Source organism: Hippocampus bargibanti, linkage group LG16, assembly GCF_051943395.1.
Source record: "Hippocampus bargibanti isolate YZ-2025 linkage group LG16, ASM5194339v1, whole genome shotgun sequence".
NCBI classification, from domain to species: domain Eukaryota; kingdom Metazoa; phylum Chordata; class Actinopteri; order Syngnathiformes; family Syngnathidae; genus Hippocampus; species Hippocampus bargibanti.
In genome coordinates this window covers 90,876-116,488 of record NC_142749.1, presented here as the reverse complement: position 1 = coordinate 116,488, position 25,613 = coordinate 90,876, and the positions used below count along the sequence as shown (strand labels likewise).

The 25,613-nt window shown below is 43.5% G+C and overlaps 1 protein-coding gene across 6 annotated transcripts in view; it reads right to left on the bottom strand.

Annotated features, from left to right (window-relative positions):
- The window catches only part of LOC148886022 (protein turtle homolog B-like), a 125,545-nt gene extending 103,976 nt beyond the window's left edge, over positions 1-21,569 (bottom strand). For 5 of the 6 annotated variants that reach the window (XM_089016364.1, XM_089016374.1, XM_089016365.1 and 2 more), the window contains exons 1-2: positions 21,311-21,569; positions 4,651-4,842 (exon numbers count right to left, since the gene is read on the bottom strand). In XM_089016364.1, coding sequence (XP_088872490.1) covers positions 4,651-4,842; positions 21,311-21,374 — 256 coding nt within the window. In that variant the 5' untranslated portion in view covers positions 21,375-21,569. The remainder of the gene's footprint in view (positions 1-4,650; positions 4,843-21,310) is intronic. The other variant, XM_089016368.1, reaches the window with a different exon arrangement.
- Positions 21,570-25,613: the final 4,044 nt, after the last annotated feature.

The following is a 25,613-nucleotide window of genomic DNA, read 5'->3' as shown; positions in this document are numbered from 1 at the left end:
TTCGAGGAAATTCTGGTCCACCATCCGGCGTCTCGGGAGGGGAAAGCAGTGCACCACTAACACTGTGTACAGTGAGGGTGGGGCGCTGCTGACTTCGACTCGAGACGTCGTGAACCGGTGGGCAGAGTACTTCGAAGACCTCCTCAACTCCACCAACACGCCTTCCTTGGAGGAAGCAGTGTCTGGGGACCCCGAGGTGGGCCCTCCGATCCTTGTGACTGAAGTCACCGAGGTGGTTAAAAAGGTCCTCGGTGGCAAGGCCCCGGGGGTGGATGAGATCCGACCGGAGTTCCTAAAGGCTCTGGATGTTGTGGGGCTGTCCTGGCTGACACGCCTCTGCAACATTGCGTGGTCATCGGGGAGAGTGCCTCTGGATTGGCAGACCGGGGTGGTGGTCCCCCTTTTTAAAAAGGGGGACCGGAGGGTGTGTTCCAACTACAGAGGGATCACACTCCTCAGCCTCCCTGGAAAGGTCTATTCAGGGGTCCTAGAGAGGCGGGTCCGTCGGAAAGTCGAGCCTCAGATTGAGGAGGAACAGTGTGGTTTTCGTCCCAGCCGCGGAACAGTGGACCAGCTCTACACCCTTAGCAGGGTCCTCGAGGGCGCATGGGAATTCGCCCAACCACTCTACATGTGTTTTGTAGACTTGGAGAAAGCGTTTGACTGTGTCCCTCGTGGAGTTCTGTGGAGGGTACTTCGGGAGTATGGGGTACAGGAGCGGCTGATACGGGCCGTTCGGTCCCTATATGACCGATGTCAGAGTCTGGTTCGCATTGCCGGCAGTAAGTCGGAACCGTTTCCAGTGAGGGTTGGGCTCCGCCAAGGCTGCCCTTTGTCACCGATTCTGTTCATAACCTTTATGGACAGAATTTCTAGGCGCAGCCGAAGCGTTGAAGGTTTCCGTTTTGGTAGCCTCAGTATAGCATCTCTGCTTTTTGCAGATGATGTTGTACTGTTGGGGCCTTCAAATGGAGCTCTCCAACTCTCGCTGGAGCGTTTCGCAGCCGAATGTGAAGCGGCTGGGATGAGAATCAGCACCTCCAAATCTGAGACAATGGTTCTCAGTCGGAAAAGGGTGGAGTGCCCTCTCCGGGTCGGGGAGGAGATTTTGCCTCAAGTAGAGGAGTTTAAGTATCTGGGTGTCTTGTTCACGAGTGAGGGTGAAAGGGATCGAGAGGTCGACAGGCGGATCGGTGCGGCGTCTGCCGTGATGCGGACTTTGTACCGATCTGTCGTGGTGAAGAAGGAGCTGAGCCAAAAAGCCAAGCTCTCAATCTACCGGTCGATCTACGTCCCAACCCTCATCTATGGTCACGAGCTATGGGTTGTGTCCGAAAGAACGAGATCCCGGATGCAAGCGGCCGAAATGAGCTTTCTCCGTCGGGTGTCCGGGCTCTCCCTTAGAGATAAGGTGAGAAGCTCGGTCATCCGGGAGGGGCTCAAAGTCGAGCCGCTTCTCCTCCACATCGAGAGGAGTCAGATGAGGTGGCTCGGGCATCTGATTAGGATGCCCCCGGGACGTCTCCCTCGTGAGGTGTTCCGGGCATGCCCCACTGGCAGGAGACCCCAGGGACGACCCAGAACACGCTGGAGAGACTATGTCTCCCAGCTGGCATGGGAACGCCTCGGGATCCGCCAGGACGAGCTGGAAGAAGTGGCTGGGGAGAGGGAAGTCTGGGCTTCCCTACTGAAGCTGCTGCCCCCGCGACCCGACCCCGGATAAGCGGCAGAAGATGGATGGATGGATGAAAGTATATTGATGTTAAATTAGCAGTGAAATTCACTTCACATGTATATACTGTTGTTTCCAGTGTATTAGGCGCACCGGACTATAAGGCGCACCCCAATTAACGGTGTATTTTCAAACTTTGTCCATATATTTGGCGCACCGGACTATAAGACGCACCCTCAATGAATGACATGTTTGAAAACGTTTCCATATATAAGCAGTGTTTGAAATAATGTCTGCCCGGAGGCCCGGTGCGTACAACTTTTACGTCGGGCGTACAACTTTCAAAACATCTCGGCCCAGGTGGCCGACAACTTCTTCATGAAAAAAAAAAAACATTTTTTTTTTCAAATCAAACGTTTTTTTTTTTTTTTATTCAATGAAGCAAAAGCTACAAGCAAACCGCTACAATCCACCTCTTTCTAAGCGGCTCTTAAAACTCTCAAGTACACTTTTCAGTCACGGTATAGTCCGAAGCACAAAACAGGCTTCTGATTGGCTGCCGTGCCGAGTGTGCAAATTGCCAGTATGCAAATGTGCTTAAAAGTTTTCAAAGCCGCTTAGAAAGAGGAGGCCACGTGGCTTTGAGTAGACAACGTGACGCAAACATTGCATTGTGCACCATGATGACAAATGACAACTGGAGCAAAATCTTCAGCAAGGGATATTTACCATAAATTAAGCAAGGGAGCATTTGTGGTCGGTACTTCCTTAACTTCAAAAAATCTTTTATAGTTTGCAACAATGTTTGTTTGTTTTTGCGATTAGTCGTCTTATTGTGTTTCAAGTTGTGAAAAATGGGTTGTCTTCCCGGGTGTCCGCTAACTTTTTGTCATGAGTTTCAGACACTGATATACATACATATATATATACATATATTCATACACTGATATTGTAATGTGCTACAGTAGAGGCTGGGGTTAGGTTTTATATATCCCAACATGGACCGTGCGCGACTTCTTCTACAGGGTGAAATGGATTGTGGCAGCTGACAGTAATTGTGAGACCTGTTGTGGCTCAATATTACTTCACATATAAGGCGCAGGATCATCTTGACAATAAAATGAAGGCCTTGGGGTGTGCCTTATACAGCGGAAAAACGGTACAAGTGTGAGGAGGTGGACATGTATATACAGTTTGTTTAGCATAACAGCTTCAAAATAACGATGAATTGGTTTCTTGCATAATATATGGTTTGATTAATGGTTTATATTCGCTCATGCTTGCTGGAGTGGTGTCGAAATTTGTGTTCAACATTCTCCTCACTGAACTCCCCTCCAATAAGCTTCCCCTTCTCAGCAGCTCTCCTACCATCTGCCAGTGGATACACATTTTCCTGACAGGCGGGAAAAAGCAGGTGAGGCTGGGGAAAGCTAGTTAATTTACAGGCAATATCAGGCACCAGGAATGAGAATGACAAATGAGAAAAAAGTCTGCAAAAAAAGGCGGGGACTTGAAGGGTTGCAGGGGCAAGGACCCGTTGGGGGCCCAAGGGGCGATGCCCCCGGAAGCTCAGCGATTTTAGCAATTTAATAAGCACACAACCATTTATTTCATCACTGAAATTCAACTGTATTTGTGAAAATAAAGTCCCTTGTTTGGTGGGCTGCCAGTATGGCAAAATTGTCACATCAGCTTCACATTTGGCCATGCTTCAAATATTACATTTGTTCCCTTGTAAAGTTTATGTAAGAGTTTCCTCATTTGCCACACTTGTGAATGAATTTTCATTCTTCAATATGTATACATCATTATATTGTCAATTTAAACATAATATAGTATCGTAGGACCTCAGATGTCAAAGCTTGACAAGCTTGAGCAAAAAAATGAAGTGTACGGATAAAACACAAGGTGTGATGCGCTGATTAGTTTTCAGCATTTTTAGCCACGATATTCATCAAGGATATGACTGTGCTGAGCGTTTGCGCCTTTTCAGCATCATGAATAGGCCAACACTGTTTTCGATTGGGAGGAATTGCTGTGCCATTTGACTGTCATCGCCATTTGACTGTCACAGCTCTGGGACATAATGGGGAGCATTTTCACAGCCCGCTTTGTTCAGCGGAAAGGTCGGTGCTGTTGGACAGTCTGCGGCTAACGCATGCATGGCTAGAGGAGCCATAATTTTGTCAGCGCAGAGCACCGATGCGTATGAGTAACTGTCGCGTATGAGTTGGAATTCAAGCGGATTACATGGGACCGGTGATGTGAGGAATCTGTTTTCGTCAATGGATGCTGCAGCTTCGTGTTTGTTTCCTAACTTGTCTGTAGCAGACATGCACATTTCACCATGACGTCCCTGATCCGCTGGTGAAAAAGACGCTTTGATTAGTGCTGTGTCACATTTATTTGTTTTGTTTTTTTTGGTTGTTGTTTTGACTTCTAGGTGGTGACGGGAGAGAGGCTGCTTTTACAGCAGCTCCTGTCTTTTGTTTTTTCTTCTTCCTTGCCTTTGCTCTTCATTTCATAACATTGCTGCTGTCAATGCAGATTAATAAAGGCTCATCTAAACTAATACAGTAAAACCTCCGCTGACGAAGGCTTCAGCTCACAAACTTTTTGCCTAAAGAACATTAAATTTGCGAGCATCCAGTCTCTGCTGACGAACTACTTTTCGGCAGACAAACCAAACCACGCAGTCGAACAGCGCCACGGTGGCGGCCACGAGAAGCTGGCGCTCGCTCACGGCGTCCCAGTTTGTCACCCCTTTTCTTTGAGTGCGGACGTGGTGTGTGTTTGAGTGGACTTCTATCATTACGGAAGCTGTTTTCAGAGTGTTCTTTCAAGCAAAGCCTTATGGAGAATTGACAGAGAAACAAGATTATTCTACCCTTTTTTACTAAAGGTATCTCTTAAAATTTAACCATGGAATATGTTTTGGATTGCTTCAACCTTAAAATCATAAAATGAACACATCTTACCAGCATACTCTGGGTCCACGTGAGGAGGATAAAAGCGAAAGTTGATGAAGAAAGGGATTGGCATTCCATATTTGAACCACTCCACTACGTATGGTTGGCCGTTCAGAGGCTGGGACACATCGCACCCCAGGATGATGTTTTCTCCTGCACGTGCCGTCAGAAACTGGGGCTCCTCTCGCAGTCCGTGGGCACCTGCAGTAACAGAATGGAGAGGTCACTGGCGTACAAAAAAAGGCAATATAAATGTACTTTTATTCAAAGCTGACATTTAACTTTTTCATGCATTTTGTGGCGACCCCTTAAAGGGAAAAGACCAAAGGAAAAGATGAAAAAGAAGAGATGCACCCTGATACCTGATTACATGACAAGTAGTAACTGCTGTCTGTGGAAGGGTTAAATGATGATATACTATCCAACAAGCAAACCAAGTCAAATTCATATTTATTGCACACAATTCCCACAAGTAACCGTACAGCATGCCTGGCTCTACTCACAGTAATTTCAGTGTGTGTTTGATGGATGTTATTAGGATGAAGGTAAAGTTGTGCAGCTCTCTAATTAAAGACAATTCATTATACATATCTTCATGCATCATTGCACAAAGGTAGGTATCAATTAAATAAGAGAGATAAAACATATTTATTAAAAAAATATATAACATAAAAAGATGGGCTTTATTAGGTAATTAAATCTGTCCAGTAAATTTAGAATATTTACTGTGCAGTTCTCAAAAGTAAACATCAAAACTCAGGGCTGTACTGTGACAACAAATCACAATAAAAGGAAGAAATCATCAGCAACACCCACCCATCCATTTTCCAAACCGCTTCTCATCACAAGGAGGTGCACATCGTACGCAGTTACTGTATCTCAAGGGCAGTTGGCAGGGGACACCTTGAACTGGTCTCCAGCTAATTGTAGATTAGAGATGAAAAACCATCCACTCTCGCATTCATACCAAAGGACAACTTTGAGTGTTCAATCTGCCATGCATGTTTTTGGACTGTGGCAGGAAACAGGAGTACCCGGAGAAGACCCACTCGGACCCGGGGAGAACATGCCAACTCCACAAAGGGAGACTGGAGATGGAATTCAACGGCATGTCTGCACTGTCAGGCCAGCGCGCTAACCAATGAATCATTGGCCTGCTATCAGCAACATCCAACCAATAATTTTCCTGATGTGTTTATCTCGATATATGGGGCACAATACAATTCAAGGAGGGTATTCTAAAATGAAATGATTGGATTTTGGTTTGATTCAGGAAAAATATGTTTTCATGTTCCAAATCTAATGTTTTTTTTTTGTTTTTTTTGTGTGTCCCTAGTTTGAGGTTCTATTAGTTGTCTGCTTTTGAAAAATCTAATCCAACCACCAAAATGAATATAAAAGTAGTACAAGGGTCTGACAAATCATTCAAGTTTATCAACTATAAGCAGTATCAATAGGCAGGAGAGGATTGGGATATTGAAAGTTGTGGTTTTTGGGAGATTATTTATACCTGCTCAAAAAAAACATATTTTTTCAATTCCATCAGTCAGGATAGGCTTTGTAGTGATAAAATAAAGAGCCAAGCTGAATGCCTGAGGGCAGAAAGATTACAACACTTGAATGTGATCTATCACAACAGAATATTTTCATCTTGTCTTGCCTTTATCCGTTTGTTTTAATCTTGGAAAGTAGGAAATATGATGATACGAGGTGATGAGAAAAGAAAGTGCTTTGTACTGAAGGATATGTTGTCCTTGTTGAACAGAACCGCTTCAACACATCCACTGCAAATTGGGTGTGCAGTGGACGTTCACACCGAATGGTGGTAGCTTGTGTTGGAAGGCATGTGCCTGATGTGCTAAAATTTTAGCTGTCAGTACAAATGATCAGTAGATCGTGTGTGTCTGAAAAACACATTGTGTTGATGTTACAGTTGCATTTAGTTTTTATTTTTTTACTCTGAAGAAAAAACATATTCATCAGAAGTTCCTGAATGGACACTCAATGCATGAGTATGACCTACAATACTCTATACTATAATACTCTATACTCAATTATTTGGAGGACTACATGTTCCTCTTACTTGAGTCTTGTTTTTTTTCGGCACAATTTTTGGCCACCTCCCAATCACACCCATGCAGGTCAAAGTTCCCACTGGAGCGAGTGAGACACCATGCACAATCGACACAGCAAGAAAAGGTCGAAAAGGTAATTTTTGTCACAGGCCACATCAAAACCATTATAACTATCAACCCAAATTATTGTAGATCCATCTCATATTACATGTGGGGTACACAACAAATTCGCCAATACATGGTTTTCAATTCAGAGGACAATAAAAACATTTTTTTTTAATATTTTGTGCTGTTATTTTTTAAGTGGGATTGTGAACAAAAGTGCGAACAACAACTCAAAATCTGTTGGTATTTTAAGAAGAAACACGAAGTGGATGCAAATACTTTGCTTTGGCGATCCACATAAGGCCAGATCTGGTCTTATGTTTGACACCTGTGACTTAGAAAAAACAGATGTTGAAGAGAAAACTAGTCTTGAAAAATAAAGACAGAGAAGAAAGAAAGAAGAAAGAAGAAAGAGAGAGAGAGAGAGAGAGAGAGAGAGAGAGAGAGAGAGAGAGAGAGAGAGAGAGAGAGAGAGAGAGAGAGAGACATGGAGAGAGAGACACCTCTGCAGTCTAACCAAGGTATACATTTGCAAGAAAGAAAGATGATTCCAAGATGGCGCCAACATGAGTGGCAGCCTTGGTTACGCGCTCCCAAGTATTGGATTGGATTGGATTTGCCTTTATTATTCTCACAGTGGAGAAATTTACATTACACAGCAGCAAAGTGATGAAAGGAATGAAAGTGGAAAAACAAAATACATGAGCTGCTGGAAAGGCAGCCACTCTCGCGGCGCCGTCTTGAAGTCAAAAGAACAAAAAAAAACATGACAACACAAAGACACAGAGAGACATTCATTCTTCAGGACTTGCCTTACCCTCTTTGTGATGACATGAAGCAGTTCTAGATGAAAGAGGAAGAGGATCAAAGCGTCTTTCCACCAGTGGATCAGGGACATCATGGTGGAATGTGCACGTCGACTACAAGCTAAATGTTGAAAGCAAACTCGCAGCTGTAGCATCCATTGACGAAAAGAGATTGTCTCACATCTCCTGTCCCCCATAAATCTGCTTCAATTCCAAGCCGCGACAGTTCCACATACGCATCGGCGCTCTGCGCTGACGCTCCTTTCTTCTTATCGCGGGTTCCTCAAGCCATGCATCCATCCAGCCGCAGACCGTCCAACGGCACTGACCTTTCCGCTGAACAAAGCGGGGCTGTGAAGATGCTGCCCATTACAGGTGCAAAAAAGCACAATGTCCCCAGAGCTGTCCAGCGATGACAGTCAAATGGCACTGACATTTCTCCCAATGCTGTTAGACAGTCTGCAGCTGGATAAATGTATGGCTTGAGGAGCCCACGATGAGAAGAAAAGAGCGTCAGCGCAGAGCACCAATGCGTATGTGGAACTGTCGCGACTTCGAATTGAAGCGGATTTACGTGGGACAGGAGATGTCAGACAATCTCTTTTTGTCAATGGATGCTACTGCTTTGTGTTTGCTTCAACCTTTAGCTTGGAGAAGAGGTGAACATTTCACCATGTTGTACCAGATCCACTGGTGAAAAGAACACTTTGATTCTCTCCTCTTTCATCTAGAACTGCTTCATACAACAAAAAGGGTGTAGAAAGTGCTTGAGATTGAATGACTGTGGATGTGTTTTGTGCTGTGTCACATTATTTGTTACTTCAAGATGGTGCCGCGAGAGTGGCTGCCCTTACAGAAAGTCTTTTTTTTTTTACTTTTCCTTTCCTTTTACTTTCATCACTTTGCCGCTGTGAAATGTAAATTTTTCCACTGCGGGACTAATAAAGGCTAATCCAATCCTATTAAACGAGAACTTCCCAACATTGACTGTTTCACCAGCGGAGGCAATATTCTAGATAATTACTACACAACAATCAAAAGAGCAGACTGATCGGTTGCACATGCCGCATTGAGTCTTTCTGACCACTATCAAATACGCTTAATTCCTACATACAGACCAAAACTCAAATGTGTAAAAGTGGTTGTTAAAGACTGTAAAGAAATGGACAGATGAAGCAAAGTTAGCGCAACAAGAATGCTTGGACTGCACCGATTGAGGTGTATTTGAACCTTCAACGGGCACACTGGATGAATACACAGACACTGACCCATCATACATTAGTTTCTGGGAGAACATGTGTGAACCAACAAAGTCCTTCCTCTCCTTCAACAATAACAAGCCATGAGTCACCCTAAACTTGGGCAGTTTAGGAAAGGTAAAGAGGAAACATTCATCACCACAGCTGCCCCTCACACTATCCACCTGCCCCGTGTCAACAGTCGAGACCTTCAAGTTCCTGGGAATCACAGTCTCCCGGGACATGAAGTGGGAGGTCAACACCAACTCCATCCTGAGAAAGGCCCAACAGAGGATTTACTTCCTGGGGCTGCTGAAGAAGCATGGCCTGCCACAGGAGGTGCTACGACAGTTCTACACGGCAGTTATCGAATAAATCATGTGTTCTTCCATCATGATTTGGTTCGGGGCCGCCACAAAAATGAACAAAATACGACTTCAATGGACAGTTAGGATGGCGGAAAAAATCATCGGTGCCGTCCTACCCACTCTCTGTCACGGTTTGCGAGGTGGTGATGGTTGTGGATCCCAAATAAGCAAGCGGGAAGGAGCAGCAGGTTGTATTTGACAAATTGTATTAAAATAAATTCAGCAGGAACAAAATCTAAAACATCAAAGTCCTGCGAACAGAAAAGTACAAAGTATCAAAGAAAACCATGAGTAAAAATCTGATGAAATGAAACAAACCTGACAGGGTGAAGCAAACACTGTGATGTCACGAGAGGCTGGGTCCTGGCGGGCAAATACATTCCCCTAAGATGGCTTCACCCAGAGAGAGTTTCGGCCCCATCTGGTGGAAGGCGGAAATTCAAACCCCACACCTGTGGCTGATCACGGCTTGATTGGCAAGCAAGGCTTTTAAGGCAGAGAGCCTCTGAGTGTGGAGGCCGGGGGAAGAATGAATGTCTCTCTGTGTCTTTCTTTTCTCATATTGTCTCTATGCTGTCATATTATTTGTTATTTAGTTTTTTTTTGTTCTTTTGACTTCAAGACGGCGCCGCGAGAGTGGCTGCCTTTCCAGTAGCTCATGTATTTCGTTTTTCTACTTTCATTCCTTTCATCACTTTGCTGCTGTGAAATGTAAATTTCTCCACTGTGAGACTAATAAAGGCATATCCAATCCAATCCAATCCAATCCAATCCAATCCAATCTCCATTGCTGTGCTCTGTGGAGAAACAGATTGCTGCATGAAAGTCATCACCAGTTGGGACCATACGACAGAACACTGGATTTGGACCTTGCTAAAGGTGGCTAGGCTACCTAGGAAGGACATCAAGAGGGGTGAGGCCTAGAAACACATGGAAAAGAACTCCGTCTTCAGTTTCACCTCAGAAGAGACTTTATTATATTATTATATATTATAAGTATTGGAAGAGACGCCACTCTTGGCTTTGTTGTTTGTGAATTCCCCCTGAAACCCTTTATTAAAACCTTTGTTTGCATTCAAACCTTTCGCCCATTGCGCTCCTTGTCCTGTCCCGCTTAGAGCTAGCCTCTCATGACATCACAACACATACAATGACCCGACACGGCATGGTCGTGCCGGGAGCCCTTTTAACTGCCACTGATTGGAACGACCAACACATGTGCAGCTGCAGGCGGGGGCGGCAGCGCTATCCGTTGTTCGGCAACCAGAACGTGACAGTCTGCCATTGACTGGAACGACCAACACCTGTGCAGGTGCAGGCGGGGCCGACAGCGCCACCCGTTGGTCGCCAACCAGATCGTGACACTCTTGAGGACTTGCACACTGCAAGAACCAAGACAACGGGACGGAAAATCCCACTAGACCCACCGCACCCGGCCCACCACCTTTTCCAGCTACTCCTTTAAGGGAGGCGCTACCGATCCATGTGCTCCAGCAGACATTTAAACAGCTTCTTCCCCCTCGTCACGAACTTTCAAAACAGTAACGCTAATATAACTGTATAATGACTCTTTACAATTGTGCACACACATGTGGAACAGCATTATTTTAGCTCTAGCTCTGTACTCACTTGAACCACTGTAACTGAACTATATAATCTCCAGCACCAGCCACTTTAAGGGACTCAAAGACATCTGCATAATTGCACACTTGTACTACAAATACAGCGACTGATCACTTCAAAATTGTTCACTGATTTTCTGCACCAACTTCTTCTTCCTTCCTCCCCTTCCGGCTGTTCCCTTTAATGGGTCGCCACAGCGAATCAGTGTCTTCCATCTTCAGAGGTTTGATTCGCATGTTTGTTTTGGCCAAGCTTTTACGTCAGATGCCCTTCCTAACACAACCCTCTGTATTTATCCAGGCTTGGGACCGGCACAATAAGACACTGGCTTGTGTCCCCTTGTGGCAACAGAACAAGAAATTAATAAAGATGAGAATGCTCAGGATTTTCTGCACCAACTGTACAATTGTTGTTTTTTATTCTACCACTGATCACTTTATCTCTGCTTGATACCTTGCATATTGTCTCACAGTTGTTACTGTGTAGTACCACTTACATTTAGGAATACCCTTCCATACTTACTTGTCATATTATTTGCACAATATGATGATAATGGAGCAGCATGTTCTACAGGAGACAAATTGCTTTTGTATTCAACACACACGCGCCAAAAAAGATGATTCTGATGCTGGAGAGAAAGAGAGAGAGAGAGAGAGAGAGAGAGAGAGAGAGAGAGAGAGAGAGAGAGAGAGAGAGAGAGAGAGAGAGAGAGAGAGAGAGAGAGAGACAGACAGACAGACAGACAGACAGACAGACAGACAGACAGACAGACAGACAGACAGACAGACAGACAGACCTTTTTTATGATACTGGAGCAGCGTGTTCTACCAGAGACAAATTTATTTTGTATTCAACACACTTGGCCAAAAAAAGATGATTCTGATTCTGAAGAGAGAGAGAGGGGGGGGGGGTGAGAAAGTGTGTATGAGAGAGAGAGGGGGGGGGGAGAGAGTGAGAAAGTGTGTGAGAGAGAGAGAGAGAGAGAGAGGGGGGGAGAGAGAGAGAGAGGGGGGGGGGTGAGAAAGTGTGTGTGTGTGTGAGAGAGAGAGGGGGGGGGGGAGAGAGTGAGAAAGTGTGTGTGTGTGTGTGAGAGAGAGAGAGAGAGAGAGAGAGAGAGAGAGAGAGGGGGGAGAGAGAGAGAGAGAGAGAGAGGGGGAGAGAGAGAGAGAGAGAGACAGACAGACAGAACCATTTTCACTTGAAAAAGAAACACTCATTTTCACGAATAGAACGGTTCTCATGCTCACCAGCAGAACCAGATAATAAATGTGCCCCTGCTATTCCCAGTAGTAGAGGGAGGACACACACTGACTATTTCAAGCTTTACAATGTGTTGATTGGCTGCTGGTGACATCATTTTAGATTGCACACCAGCCTTTAGTGCTATGACTTCACCGTTGATGGTGAAAGCGCAGAGGGGGTGGGGTGGGGGCAGAGAATCGAGACGTAAACCAGGGTGAATTTTTCTGTCCCGCCCCTTCACCATTCCAAATAGAATTTTGTTCATTTACAATCTAAGAGCCGCTCCTTCCAAGGGAATAGACAATAGGCAGAAACATATAAATACAAATGGTATTACAAAACAATATATGAAAGAAACAAAATGTATGAAGATTATCTTCAATAGATACACAAACCTTGTGGGCTCACATAGACAAAGTGCTCGGTATCCATAGAAGTCGGGCTTGTCTCCTTCATCCATTGTTAACTCTGCATTTCAGAATCAGAATCATCTTTATTGCCAAGTATGGAGAACACACAAGGAATTTGTTTCTGGTAGAACACGCTGCACTAGTATCGTCGTCAAAAAAACTGCTAAGTGGCACTATACAGTTCCATTTTGGCTACTGTTGAAAGAGTTCAAAGAGTTAATGGCTTGGGGGAAGAAGCTGTTTAAATGTCTGCTGGATTTGGTGCGCATGGATCGGTAGCGCCTGTCTGAGGGGAGTAGCTGGAAAAGGTGGTGGGCAGGGTGCGGAGGGTCCAGTAGGATTTTCCGCGCCCTAGTTTGGATTCTTGCAGTGTGCAAGTCCTCGAGAGTGGGTAGGGCGGTGCCAATGATTTTTTCCGCCGTCCTAACTGTCCGTTGAAGTCGGATTTTGTCCATTTTTGTGGATTTTTGGGATTATCCTTATTTTATTATGGCTGCAGAAAGCTCACAAGGTACAGTCGTTGTCTGACAATGTGTCTGGGAATGCACATGTCAATTAGAATCCTTTGCGGTTACGATTGCTTCCTGCTAATAATAATCACCATTAGATTGTATAGGAACACCAACAGGGATGCAACTCAGTGGGGAATATGCAGTGGTACCTCGGTTCTCGACAATAATCCGTTCCAGAACCCTGTTCGAAAAGCGATTTGTTCGAAAACCGAAACCATTTTTCCCATTACAAATAATGTAAATCGTTTTAATCCGTTCCAACACCCTGAATGTTTACCTTTTTTAGTACAGTATTTTATACATTATTTTATGCATGAAATTGTACATTGAAATGCTTGAAAAACTCGACGTCAGCCAATCAGCCATCCTTTTATTTGATTGATACACCGGAGAACCAATCAAATGAAATCTCATTGAGAGACTCACTGCGAGCTCAAACAACGCCCATTTGTTGCAAAGTGAACAAGGATGTTGTTAGTTACATCTTAATTTTTCACTCGGTTTTTCCCCTTAAACATAAGATAGAGTATAAAAAAAGTGGAAGAGCTGGACCAAGTACGAAGAAAAAACGTATCACTTTCATACGGAATGAGAGGATGACTTTTTTTCACGATGACATTTTCAAGTGCGGTTGTCTCGTCTGCCAGTTATCAGAGTGAACTCAGGTAATGGCAAACAATTGACATAATTATGTTGTGTTGTGCAACATATGCCGATATACATCAACATAAATTGCAATAATCTTCACTATATTTCTCAATAAATATAATGAGTAGATCATTTTGACTTGGTCATTTCAAAAGTAGCTCCCTTGCTGAAAAAAGTGTGAGCACCACTGCCCTAGCCAGATCAGACACTTCCTCCTCCTCCTTCATATTTTGCTATTATTTCTTTCTTAAATGCAATAGTTGTACGCACTACTTTTCTTTTTTTACTTGTAGCAGCACTTACTTTCTTTGGAGGCATGATTAGGGGCTAAAACTCTTCGTACCCCTACATTAAAATGCCAGAGCAGAATGCAGCACGTCCGCAAGCGACAACAGTTGGTCACAAAGTGGGCGATACACCCGTACGCCGCTCAGCATCCCACTCTCGCATTCGCACTCACGCGTCGTACCGGCGTGTACGTACAGTGTAACACCCAGTGGCGTGCGGTGAGGTTCATGGCTGGTGAGACACTGACGTCATCACAGTCAGATTTACAAACATATGAACTCCGCAGAGTAGCTTATTCACCATTTGATTGGCAACAGTTGCAAATTTCCCCATTGTGGGACGAATAAAGGTCTGATTTTCTGAAGAGTTAATGTCTTTCGCTTAAAATATCATGTTAGCATTCTTTATATACTGTATACAAACCGTAGCATACAATAAAATAATTTAAAAAAAATGTTATTTTCGTGTTACCTTTCCTTGTAAATGAAGTCCAAGTCTCTCTGTCTCAATGGAGATCACTGCCAGTGAAGAGTCGTCCTTGATCAGTCCTGTTCCGACTGTATGTTTTCAGTCTTTTCAGTGCTGAGAATGAGCGCTCCACTGATGCTGTAGTAGCTAGAACAGTGAGCACGAGCTAGCAACCACTCATTTGACGACAATGAGGTTAAAATCTTAGCGAAATAACATAGATGGTTTGAAAGGGGGTAAAAGAAGCCATTCTCCTAAAACAACAAAATCAGGATTTGTTAAATTTAACCGGTCTGGTGGGGTGAGGTTCAATTTGGATCGTTCATACAATAGCCTGCTTAAGCAACACAGGTTAGGCAACATTCATAATGCTGATGAGGTGATCCCGGTGGGAGTGGGGCAAATAGGCCAGTTGTTAGTCAGGAATGTAGGAACAATCAGTGGGGCCACACGGAGTGGTCCTCTGCTCCCCCCAACCTGAGAGTAAGGCCCTATCATAGCTGTGTTCGGCGCCGCCATGTCTGGACATTAGGGATATATAAATAGGGCCGATACGACCAGTCAGACTTTAGTTCGCTGACGAAGCCTCTTGGATAGGAGGCGAAACGTCCGACACCTTCAAAAAGTACAGATGACGGCTGAAGAAACCTTCTCATCGATGGACCACTCCTGTACGACTGAGAGCTTACACAGACGCACCAGCTAAACTGTAGAAATTTAGTTCATATACTCAAAGCTTTTGAACACTTTAATAGCGATATGCAGAGGGACATAAATGCAGTCTCAGTGCAGAGCAAGCCAGCATAGTTAGCATAGTGATTGCGCAATCCATGGTGAGGCTCAGCCGACTGCTGCCTCACCACTCGCCTCCACTTAGGATTTGAACAGTAAATGTGAATATTCACCGATTTTGAGAAAAAAAAATCCAAAAAATGGTGAAGTTAAATGGAAAAGAATGTTAAAGTACAAATCACTAAATAAATATAACTGTTTAATTTATTTTGTCATTCGATATTTCCATGATGACAGGTGAGGCACTGCCTCACCTGACTGCATGTCACTTCTAACATCGTATGTAAATAGTGTCTGATTTTCGGGGGCACTGTCGGTTTTGGATAAATTGAATAATTTTAAGTGCTAAAAATCCAATTTTTGCTGACATCTTCACACTTATAAAGCCACAACCAGTTGGAAAGCAATTCTGCATTCCTTTAAAAATGAACAAATGGAGTGTAGCAGCACCCTAAGAGTGACATGTTGGGCCACCTTGTGTGACTTTCACCACACTCTTTGTTACTGTGTTTCAGGGTCAGGCGGTCTATGGCAACATCCTGATCACATAAACACTGCTTCGCATGGCGATGACTGTGTGGCCACTTGATCACTGACTATGAGTGAGTTTACCTCAGTCTACAGTCAGTGAAGGAGAGGCTGAGTCAGATCTGTTTGCAAGGCGGGGGGCAATCGGGCTGCAGTCCAGGGTTATCACGGGCAAATGCAGTTGGATTTGCCAGCTGCCAACTCGGGACATCAGACATCAGCTTGAGGGTGTCATGATCTGATTGGCGACCAACGGGTGGCGCTGTCGGCCCCGCCTGCACCTGCACAGGTGCTGGTCGTCCCGATCAGTGGCGCACTGCCACGTTCGGATTGGCAACCAACGGGTAGCGACGTCAGCCCTGCCTGCAGCCTCGCAGGTGCTGGTCGTTTTAATCAGTGACACTTAAAAGGACTCCCGGCACGACCATCCGGTGTCGGTTCATTATTTGTTGCATGCTTTGTCTGCAATTGCATGCATTGTATGCTGTGCATGCGTTTGTTTAACCCTGGCGGACTTTTACACTTGGTTTTCTTTTGATACTTTTTTTTGTTCAGATGATTTTGATGTTTTACATTTTGTTCCTGCTGACCTTTATTTTAATACAATTCGTCAAACAACGTCCTGCTCCCTCCTGCCTGCTTTTTGGGATCCGCACCCGCCATCACCACCTCGCAAAAGCGTGACAGAGGGATGCCGCAGCCGTGTCTATGAGCGCATTCAATGAAGCTGAGTCAACCTGAGGGCACCATTTACATGATCAGGCCCATGACAAAATGCAAAACCAGTGGGAAGGCCTGAGGCTCTATCACTGCAAAATAAACCCGCTGACATGTTGAGATTATGTCTTACTTTCAGTTTCCTAACACATGGAAGATGTGAAGATGAGGGAAGCCGCTTATGAATGACTTCTTAAGTCTTTTTTTGGCAAACGATATTCAACTCTATCCTCTTCAGGGAAGGCATTGTAAAACATTTGCAGTGTAGCCTGTCAAGCTCAGTTGCATGCAACAAATTGAGAAATTATTTTTACATCGACTTTTTACATTGATTATTTTTACATACATACATACATACATACACACATACACACATATATATATATATATATATATATATATATATATATATATATATATGTGTGTGTGTGTGTGTATCTATGCCGTTCCATGATGCTTGCTAAAGTTCGATACAAATTTTCAAACTGTAATATGTAAACCACAATAACAGGAATATTTCTTAAATTCAGATTTGAAAACTGGTCATTCATCAAATTTCTGTGTGCTCTGTATTTAATATGTGGAGGGGATGAAACATTGTAATGGATTCCCCAAATTCATAACAGCCCTCGAGAGGAAACCATAACTACAATGTAGCTCGAGTTTCACGACCTCTGCACTGTGCTCACCACTCAACTACTGGGCCGCATGTGTTTTTATGTGGATGTGAATGTGAAAATGCACTCCTCTCTCATCAATTGCAGAAAACGGCCAATGTTAAAAACCAATCAGCAGTTCGCACTTGTTTCCATCTGTGCTGAATGATGCATTGGGATCGGGCACCCCTTCGTAGGGGTACTTTCAATAATAGAACGGCACATTTGAACAAGGTTCCCACTTCCCTAATGGTGAGTATATGTTCTGATCTTGTAACTGAACCCACGATTAGGAACTGTGATTTTAGGTTCAAATCTCACCAATATCATTATTGGACTCGGTTTTTGTGAAATAAATATACCTCAAAAATTTGTATTTTTATTTCGGAGTGAATAATAATTCAAAAAACACAGTACCACTGAAAACCAAAGACCCGGTGTAAGGGGTATGTGCTGTGTCACTTTAAATGTCGATTAAATTTGTCATCCACTTCCATCAACGGAAGGCTTTTCATGGCACTTGGGTCTTTTTATGCGTGCCACTCAGCGAGTGCATAAATGTATTTCATGCATTTAAACATTAATTCATTTGTTTATTGATGTATTCATTGAATTATTTATGTATGTATTCCTTCAATCCGCTTGCCACTCTGGAGAATATCAAATATTGTGGGAGAGTGTCACTGTTTGCAAGGTGGTGATGGCAGATGTGGATCCCAAAAAGCAGGCAGGAGGGAGCAGCAGGTTGTGTTTGAGAAATTGTATTAAAATAAAGTCAACAGGAAAAAAATCTAAAACGTTAAAACCATTTGAACGGGAAAATACAAAGTATCAAAAGAAAGAGTAAAAGTCTGCCAAGGTTAAACAAACACATGCACAGCATACAATGGATACAATTGAATACAAAGCATACAACATACAATTGCATTCAATTGCATTCAATTGCATTCAACAATGACCCGACAGTGAATGGTCGTGCCGGGAGTCTTTTTGAGTGTCACTGATTGTAACGACCAGCACCTGCGAGGCAGCAGGCAGGGCTGACAGCACTACCCATTGGTCGCCAATCCGAACGTGGCAGTCCGCCAAGGCTCAGACCAGCACCTGTGCAGGTGCAGGCGGAGCCGACAGCGACACCCGTTGGTCGCCAATCAGATGATGACAGAGAGAGAGACGTAGCTGGGCACTACTGTATGCAACTGCTACACAAAATGCATGCAATAAAGTAAGTGTCCGTGCTTATGTACGATTTCTAGATACCAGTTTTCTAGATTTCTAGATACCAATTTTAATTATTCAATTTACTGAACATGCTTTTTTTCAATTATTGGTGGAAGCACACCGCAAACTATTTGAAGACAGTTCGGATTGACTGAAAACTCGAATTTCACAACTGTGTCTGAGCTAACAGCTAGGGTATATCACCAATACACTATTAATATTATTATTACACTGAAAGAGACTTGGCGAAAGAGACAGAGAGACAGAGAGAGAGAGAGAGAGAGAGAGAGAGAGAGAGAGAGAGAGAGAGAGAGAGAGAGAGAGAGAGAGAGAGAGAGAGAGAGAGAGAGAGAGAGAGAGAGAGAGAGAGAGAGAGAGAGAGAGAGAGAGACAGACAGACAGACAGAGAGCTTGATTGCTATACAGAAAGACAGAGAAAATTGGTTCATACAGGGTGACCCAACAAGATGCGTACCCATAAAAATTTCAATTGTGGCTTTGATTAAAAAGCTATTTATTTCAAATTGCAACCACACATTATTCAGTTTATGGAAGACCAGTCACTTTTACACAGTTCTCTTTCGAGAGAAAACATTACTGCAGTGAGGGACTCAGTCGGACGCATCTTTTTGGGTCACCTTCACGAAAGCGGAGTGTGTAATTAGTAGTGATTGACAACTTTGTAAAACGAGTACAGGTGTGCTTGCAACGAAATGGTGGACATTTGGAACACATCTTGGGAAAGCCTAAAAATTGATAGAAAAAGCTGAAACTCTGGTGAATGGTCTTCTAAAAAAAATCCACCTTAAGCAAAGCTAACAGTTTCTTTCTCACTCTTGACAATTCGACCGTTTCTGCCTCCCATCAGGTCAAAAGCCTTGGTGTCATCCTTGACAGCACACTATCGTTCCACTCCCATATAAATAACTTAACCTGATCTGCGTACTTCCACCTACGCAATATCAATCGTCTTCGCCCGTCTCTCACTCCTCACACCACTGCTATCCTTGTTCATAGTCTTGTCACCTCCCGGATTGACTATTGCAATTCACTTCTCCATTGTGTCCCTCAGAAACGTCTCCACAAACTTCAACTAGTCCAGAATTCTTCAGCCCGTATCATCACCAAAACCTCATCCTTTCACCACATCACCCCCGTCCGTCGTACAAGAGCGCCACAGGCTCCCGGTCAAATATAGAATACTTCAAAATTTTCCTTTATACATTTAAAGCTATCCATAACCTTGCCCCACCATACCTATCTGACCTTCTTCAAATTTCTATTCCCTCTCGTTCCCTCAGATCCTCTTCCTCCCTCCACCTCTGTGTGCCCCCCCCTGCCCATCTCAGCACAACAGGGGACAGAGCTTTCAGCTGCTCTGCCCCCAAACTCTGGAACTCACTTCCTCCCAACATTTGTAACATCGATTCTCTTCCCACCTTCAAATCCCATCTCAAAACCCATCTATTTAAAATAGAATTTTCTATGTAGCTCTGTCTGTTGTTGTTATTTTATTTATTGTATTCTATTGATAATTGTATTTTATTTATTATTATATCTATGCTTGTCTGTGACTGTAAAGTTTCCTTGAGAGCTTTGAAAGGCACTTGAAATAAAATGTATTATTATTACTATTATTATAAAAAGTCCAACATTTTCAACCAAAAAAAAAATATACAGTAAAGTCTCGTTATATCGATATCGGATATATCGATAGTCCCGGTTATATCGATACTATTTCTATGCACGCACGGAGAAAATTACATGCAAACAGGGTCGGATATATCGATAGTCCCGGTTATATCGATATTTTTTCGGACTCCCTTGAATATCGGTATAACGAGACTTTACTGTATATGCCTAAAAATGGATGGCAACCAGTTTAAGATGTTAAGGTCATACAATCACCAACTCAGTGAGGGTAAGCGCTCTTGAAGATCTGGATGGGTGGAAGGGTGGATAGTAGATGGCATATTAAGACCAATAGTTCCTTGGCATTGGTGCTACTAATAAACTTCATTAAAATAAATTACAATTTAATTCACACTACGTTTTTACAATGTTAATCCCCAAGTAGGAGTCTGTTGTGCAGTGGCACAAGAAAACATGTGGTGTCTGGTGCAGACTGGCTGGATTGCATTTTGAATTTTGACAGCTGGTGTCTGTTCTGGCCAGATTTATAAATTGATTGACATCCCATAAATGTGCTAGATAAATATTACTTACCGGTGCTTCTGAGTGACAATGACAAGCCACACTTGTGTTACTTTCATTTAAACAGCTCATCTTAAGCAGATTGTTTTTGTCAATCACAGTGTAAACGCAAGGTCAGAGGTCAAGGCTAACCGCTTGATTGAAAGGTCCTTCAACCATTTCATTGCACCATTACCAGAACCAGCGTGGTTATTATTTAGCTTTCACATTAAAATAGACAACATAAGATCAAGTGATCCATCCCAAACTTAAGCAGAAGCCACGTAGAAGGAAATGGGGGCAAGGAGTGGGTGTATGACGTCAAGCCCAATATTCGTACATCCGCACACACTCACACAGGCAGTGCTCTCTCTGGCGGCCAAAAGTGGTAAGACTTGGGGCAACCCAACAAGCAATTGTGTTCCAGCGGAAGACGACGAACGTAGGTGCGTGCTGCAACCGCCCCCCAAAATGCGAAATGCTCCACCTCAACCCGACCAACTCCATCATACAGCGATTAGCGTAGCTCACTTGTAAATTGTCGTCAGCAAAAAGCTTTTTCGCATTACACAGCTTGAGGAGCATCTTTTACGATGCATCGCTAATGTGAATGGGTCCTCTCAACACAACTACAGCAATGAAGCAAATTTGCTTTGTAAAGTAAACACAATGTGTATTCCAGACATTGTCAAATAAATCTGTTATAACCTAAAAGCAATTCGAGGGTTAAACTTTGGGCAGAAGTGGCCGGTACTTAAAATGGAATTGCTTCGACTCACCTTGAGCTGCCGTTCCTCGGGTGCTGAATACACTTGCTATCAAAGTGGCCACATACCAAATCATAGTACTATTCCCTGCCGGAAATAAAGCTGATCACATCACAAAGTGCCCCTTTCGGCGAAGCTCACATCGCCGAGCGTTGTCGTGGATGCTGAAAGTGGCCGCTGTCCTTTTTTTATTCAAACCTAGCCCTGGACACTTCCCCATCAGAGCATTCCCCTCTGTTGCCCTCGCCGCCACTCTGCTCCCTCATCGCGAGACGGATCACCTGCGCCAATGGGACGACAGCAAACGACTCTTGGAGACCGAGCAACAATCATGAGGTCATCGCGAGCCCGCCTTTAACATAGCATTATTGGTGGATTAGGAGAGTATTTGAATCGTTGATTGGGTAGATTCGGTATCAGTTTGTGTGCCGGTTTGAGGCGTTCAACGTCTGATATTGACTCGGAGTTTCTATTTTCCAATATGAACAAATTACGCCAACGATGACAATAATCAAGCAAATTCTCTATTGGCAATTGAAAAGTCCAAAGAGTAACAATAACTCCACGAACCTATTAGAAAATAGCCCAAAATGATCTGTACAGTACTATATGCCGTTTTATAAATCGGCAAATAAAACACAATTTAAAAATGATCTTGTACATCAAACGTCAAGGCATCCGCCAAAAAACAACGCTCACCGACGCATACAAAATAAGTGGTTATTTTATCACTTTGGCAAAACGCCAAAAAGACTACCAATGATCACATCATTTCACTCTCAGATTGCTGTTAATATTCAGATTATCACGTGAACTTTAATGTACTGTAATGCCCCTCGGCGTGATAAAGGATGCGCACAGTCGCTGGCACAGCTGCTCGGGCTTTTATTAAGCAAACGTAGCAGTTAGCACAGGGGTCGGGAACCTTTTTGACTAAGAGAGCCATAAAAGTAAAATATTTAGAAATGTTTTTCAGCGAGAGCCGCACGCACGCGCGCGCGCACATACAAACGCGCACGCGCGCACGCGCGGACACTTTTCAAGAAAATATCAGAATGCATTATTTAAAATAACTTTGTGATAGTACTCACCGTTAACATGAATGGTTTTCCGTTTCTCGTGTTTGGTAAAATTCCAGGAAAACGATCGGAATGAAATTCAATTTGCCGGTCCAGAGGCGAAGTTACTGCTAGCTAGTCTGCACACGGCTCATAAGCTTCCACACTTGCTATCTGCAATCTACTTCTCGCAGAAGTATGTCGATGCTAACGTTAACATGGGGCTTGTTAAAATGTCACTGACATTCGACTGTTTCATCGATGGTATTGTTTCATTGCAAATTAGAATCAGAACATTTTCTCTCCTCGCCGTCTTGCTGGAGCTCAAACACTTTGAAAATATTTAAAAAGGAACAGGCTAAGATTCCCCTGTGCACGCCCGCATTCGGTGATCGAAAGCCGGCTTGAAGACCTCCGCAGACGCCCGCTGTCACACTTCCAGGGAGGCTGCGTCACCCCCCAGCTCACTCCCACCCGATGCGGTTCCCCGCACACACACCGGTGCATTCACGCTGAAGTGCACTCGTTGGGCTCAGTTAAAGGGGCGTTTACCTGTTTCAACATGACGGCCAATATCATCCAATCAACATGGCGCTTTCGGCCAACTGCAGCCCCAACGGGAAATGAACGGCGAAAAAAAACGACGAAACAAAAAAGTAAATACATATTTTAGTTTTATCGGCGAGCCATATGCAATCATCAAAAGAGCCATATATGGCTCGCGAGCCATAGGTTCCCGACCCCTGAGTTAGCACAATCATACCGGAGTTGTTGTTACGCCACAACTCACGCGCAGTCATGCATGCTCTCTCTCAGGCTCTACAACAAACAAAGTAATAGAAACAAACAAACACCACTGCAAACACCACTGCAAACAAAAGTAAACCAAACCACTGGTTTTGAATAGCTCGTGGAGCTTCTAGAACAGGGGTGGGCAAACTTTTTGACTAGCGGGCCGCAATGGGTTCTAAAATTTGATAGAGGGGCCAGGCCAGGAGCATTTGGAGGGAGTGTTTGGGACGGAAATACTAAACCTAAAGAATTAAAGGACAACCGACGCCTCCGAACAAGTTATGTCATAATTTATAAAATCACTTCAAATGACTTCGACTGAGCGTATTTTACAAAGAGTCCTCAGCATAAAGCTACAGTTTACGTTTTAAGACTCGCGCTGATTATTCATGAAGTCTTTTTTTCGAGTTGATGACGATCCCCATGTGACGTCACGTTTGGACCGCCCCTGACCGAGAAAGCGTCACACAATGCATTTTGCGGTACTTTGTTTGGTCTGAAAACTTTGTGTTGATCCGTGTTGATGGCGAAATTAGAAGGAAAACACATAAATAACGCCATGGTGAATCGCCATGGTGTGTTGCACCAAGACAACTATTTGATATTCGCTGACACAAATTCCCAGCTGACAAATCAGCCCATTTCCAACAGAGCTTGGGCGCCATCTTGTGCATTTTCTGGATGCTACATTGTTGTCATTGACAGCTCGAGTAGATCCGGAAAGACTTCTTTAATCGATTGCAAACATTTATACTTTCCTCTTCAGAACTATTTGAATCATATTCATAACTGGATGAGTAACAAGAAAGCATCTTCTCTGAATCTGAAGCCATTGTTTTGATTCTCGAGCAAGGCAAGACGTCTTGGCGTGACGTCACGAAGAAGGGGGTGGGACCTTCTGAAACGCGCCATTTCCGGATTCATTTTGTAGTCATTCTTATTGGTGTTTTTCATTTAACTAAAAATATCAGCCTGCGTGTTTTGGGTATTTTAGGTGCTATAAAATGTTTTTCTGATGTCAGTAGGAAACAAAAAAAAATGTTGCCGGTTGTCCTTTAAATGTAGTGTGTACAAACCTCATAGCACAGTAAAAACACTACAACCCAATTTATTAACTGTCTTTCAAATGTGCAACATATCCCTGATCAATTAATAAATTTGTCTCAAGGAATATGCAAGATATGGCATTTACAGACTATTTCGCAGATACTGGGAGGGGGAAATGGAAATAGATTAAAATAACATATGCACTGTGATTTATCAAGATTGGGTCTGTTTTTAATAAGTTTCAGTCGACGGTGCAAAGTTAAGAAATCAACATTTATTGAAAAATTGAATCACTTTCAACATTCAAAACATTCCACAACGAAATATTCAAGCTCAATAATACCTACTTGTGTTAACCTCCGCTAAATCATGGATGGATTGTCCTGACCGCGCGCTCTACAAACTCTCCACGGACGCCCTCGCCATCACGCGCAAACAGTACACGTGTACCATTGCCAAGCACACAGACATAGGCTACCTGCAGTTGAAATTTGCATACTCGGCACGGCAGCCAATCAGAAGCCTGCTTCTTTCCTCCGGACTTTCGCAAGCGTTATAAGGTTATTTGCATATCATTTTCGAAAATAGAAAATGCACAGAACCTCAGCCCAGAAGAAAGATTCAAAAGAAGCTAACAACATATGTGACGCTAAAAAACGTAAATTTATATCAAACCGTGACTGTAAAGTGTACGTGAGAGTTATGACAGGGGCTTAGTGGCCTTTGGCTAGCAATGCAAACATTGCATTGTGCCCCATGGTGACAAATGACTACTGCAGCGCAATCTGCAGCCTTGGACATTTACCGTACATTAAGCAAGGTAATATTTGTGGTAGGTACAGCCTTAATTTATATAAAATAAACTTAATACTTTGTCATGATGTTTTTTTTTTGTGATTTCTTGTCTCATTGTGTTTCTAGTTGTGAAAAACGGGGCAGGCAACTTTTCAGAGTTGTCTGCCCTTTTGTCCGCTACCTTTTTGTCACGAGTTTCAGACACTGTTTTTACTATAATTTGGACAAATTCGGCGGGCCGGATTAAAAAGCCTAACGGGCCACATACGGCCCGCGGGCCGTAGTTTGCCCATCCCTGTTCTAGAAGTACATCAGAGGTGTGTCTCAACAAATCTTTCTGCATACTTAACATTTTGTAAACAGTTGGCAACATACATTAGGTGACATAATCGCGTAAGAGACAGTAGCTGATCGCACAAGAAATAAGAGTTCCTGACAGATAATCATTATACAAAAAGGAAAAAGAGGAGAGAAGTAAAAAATGGAAGAAAGAAGAGAGAGAGAAAGAGCGGGGGACGGGGGGTGCCAGGGGTCTTAATATTTCATTGAGTCTGCACAACATAGTGAAATTGACAAAAAAGAAGGGGGGAACACCAGATGATTCGGCAAGCACGTCATCCTAT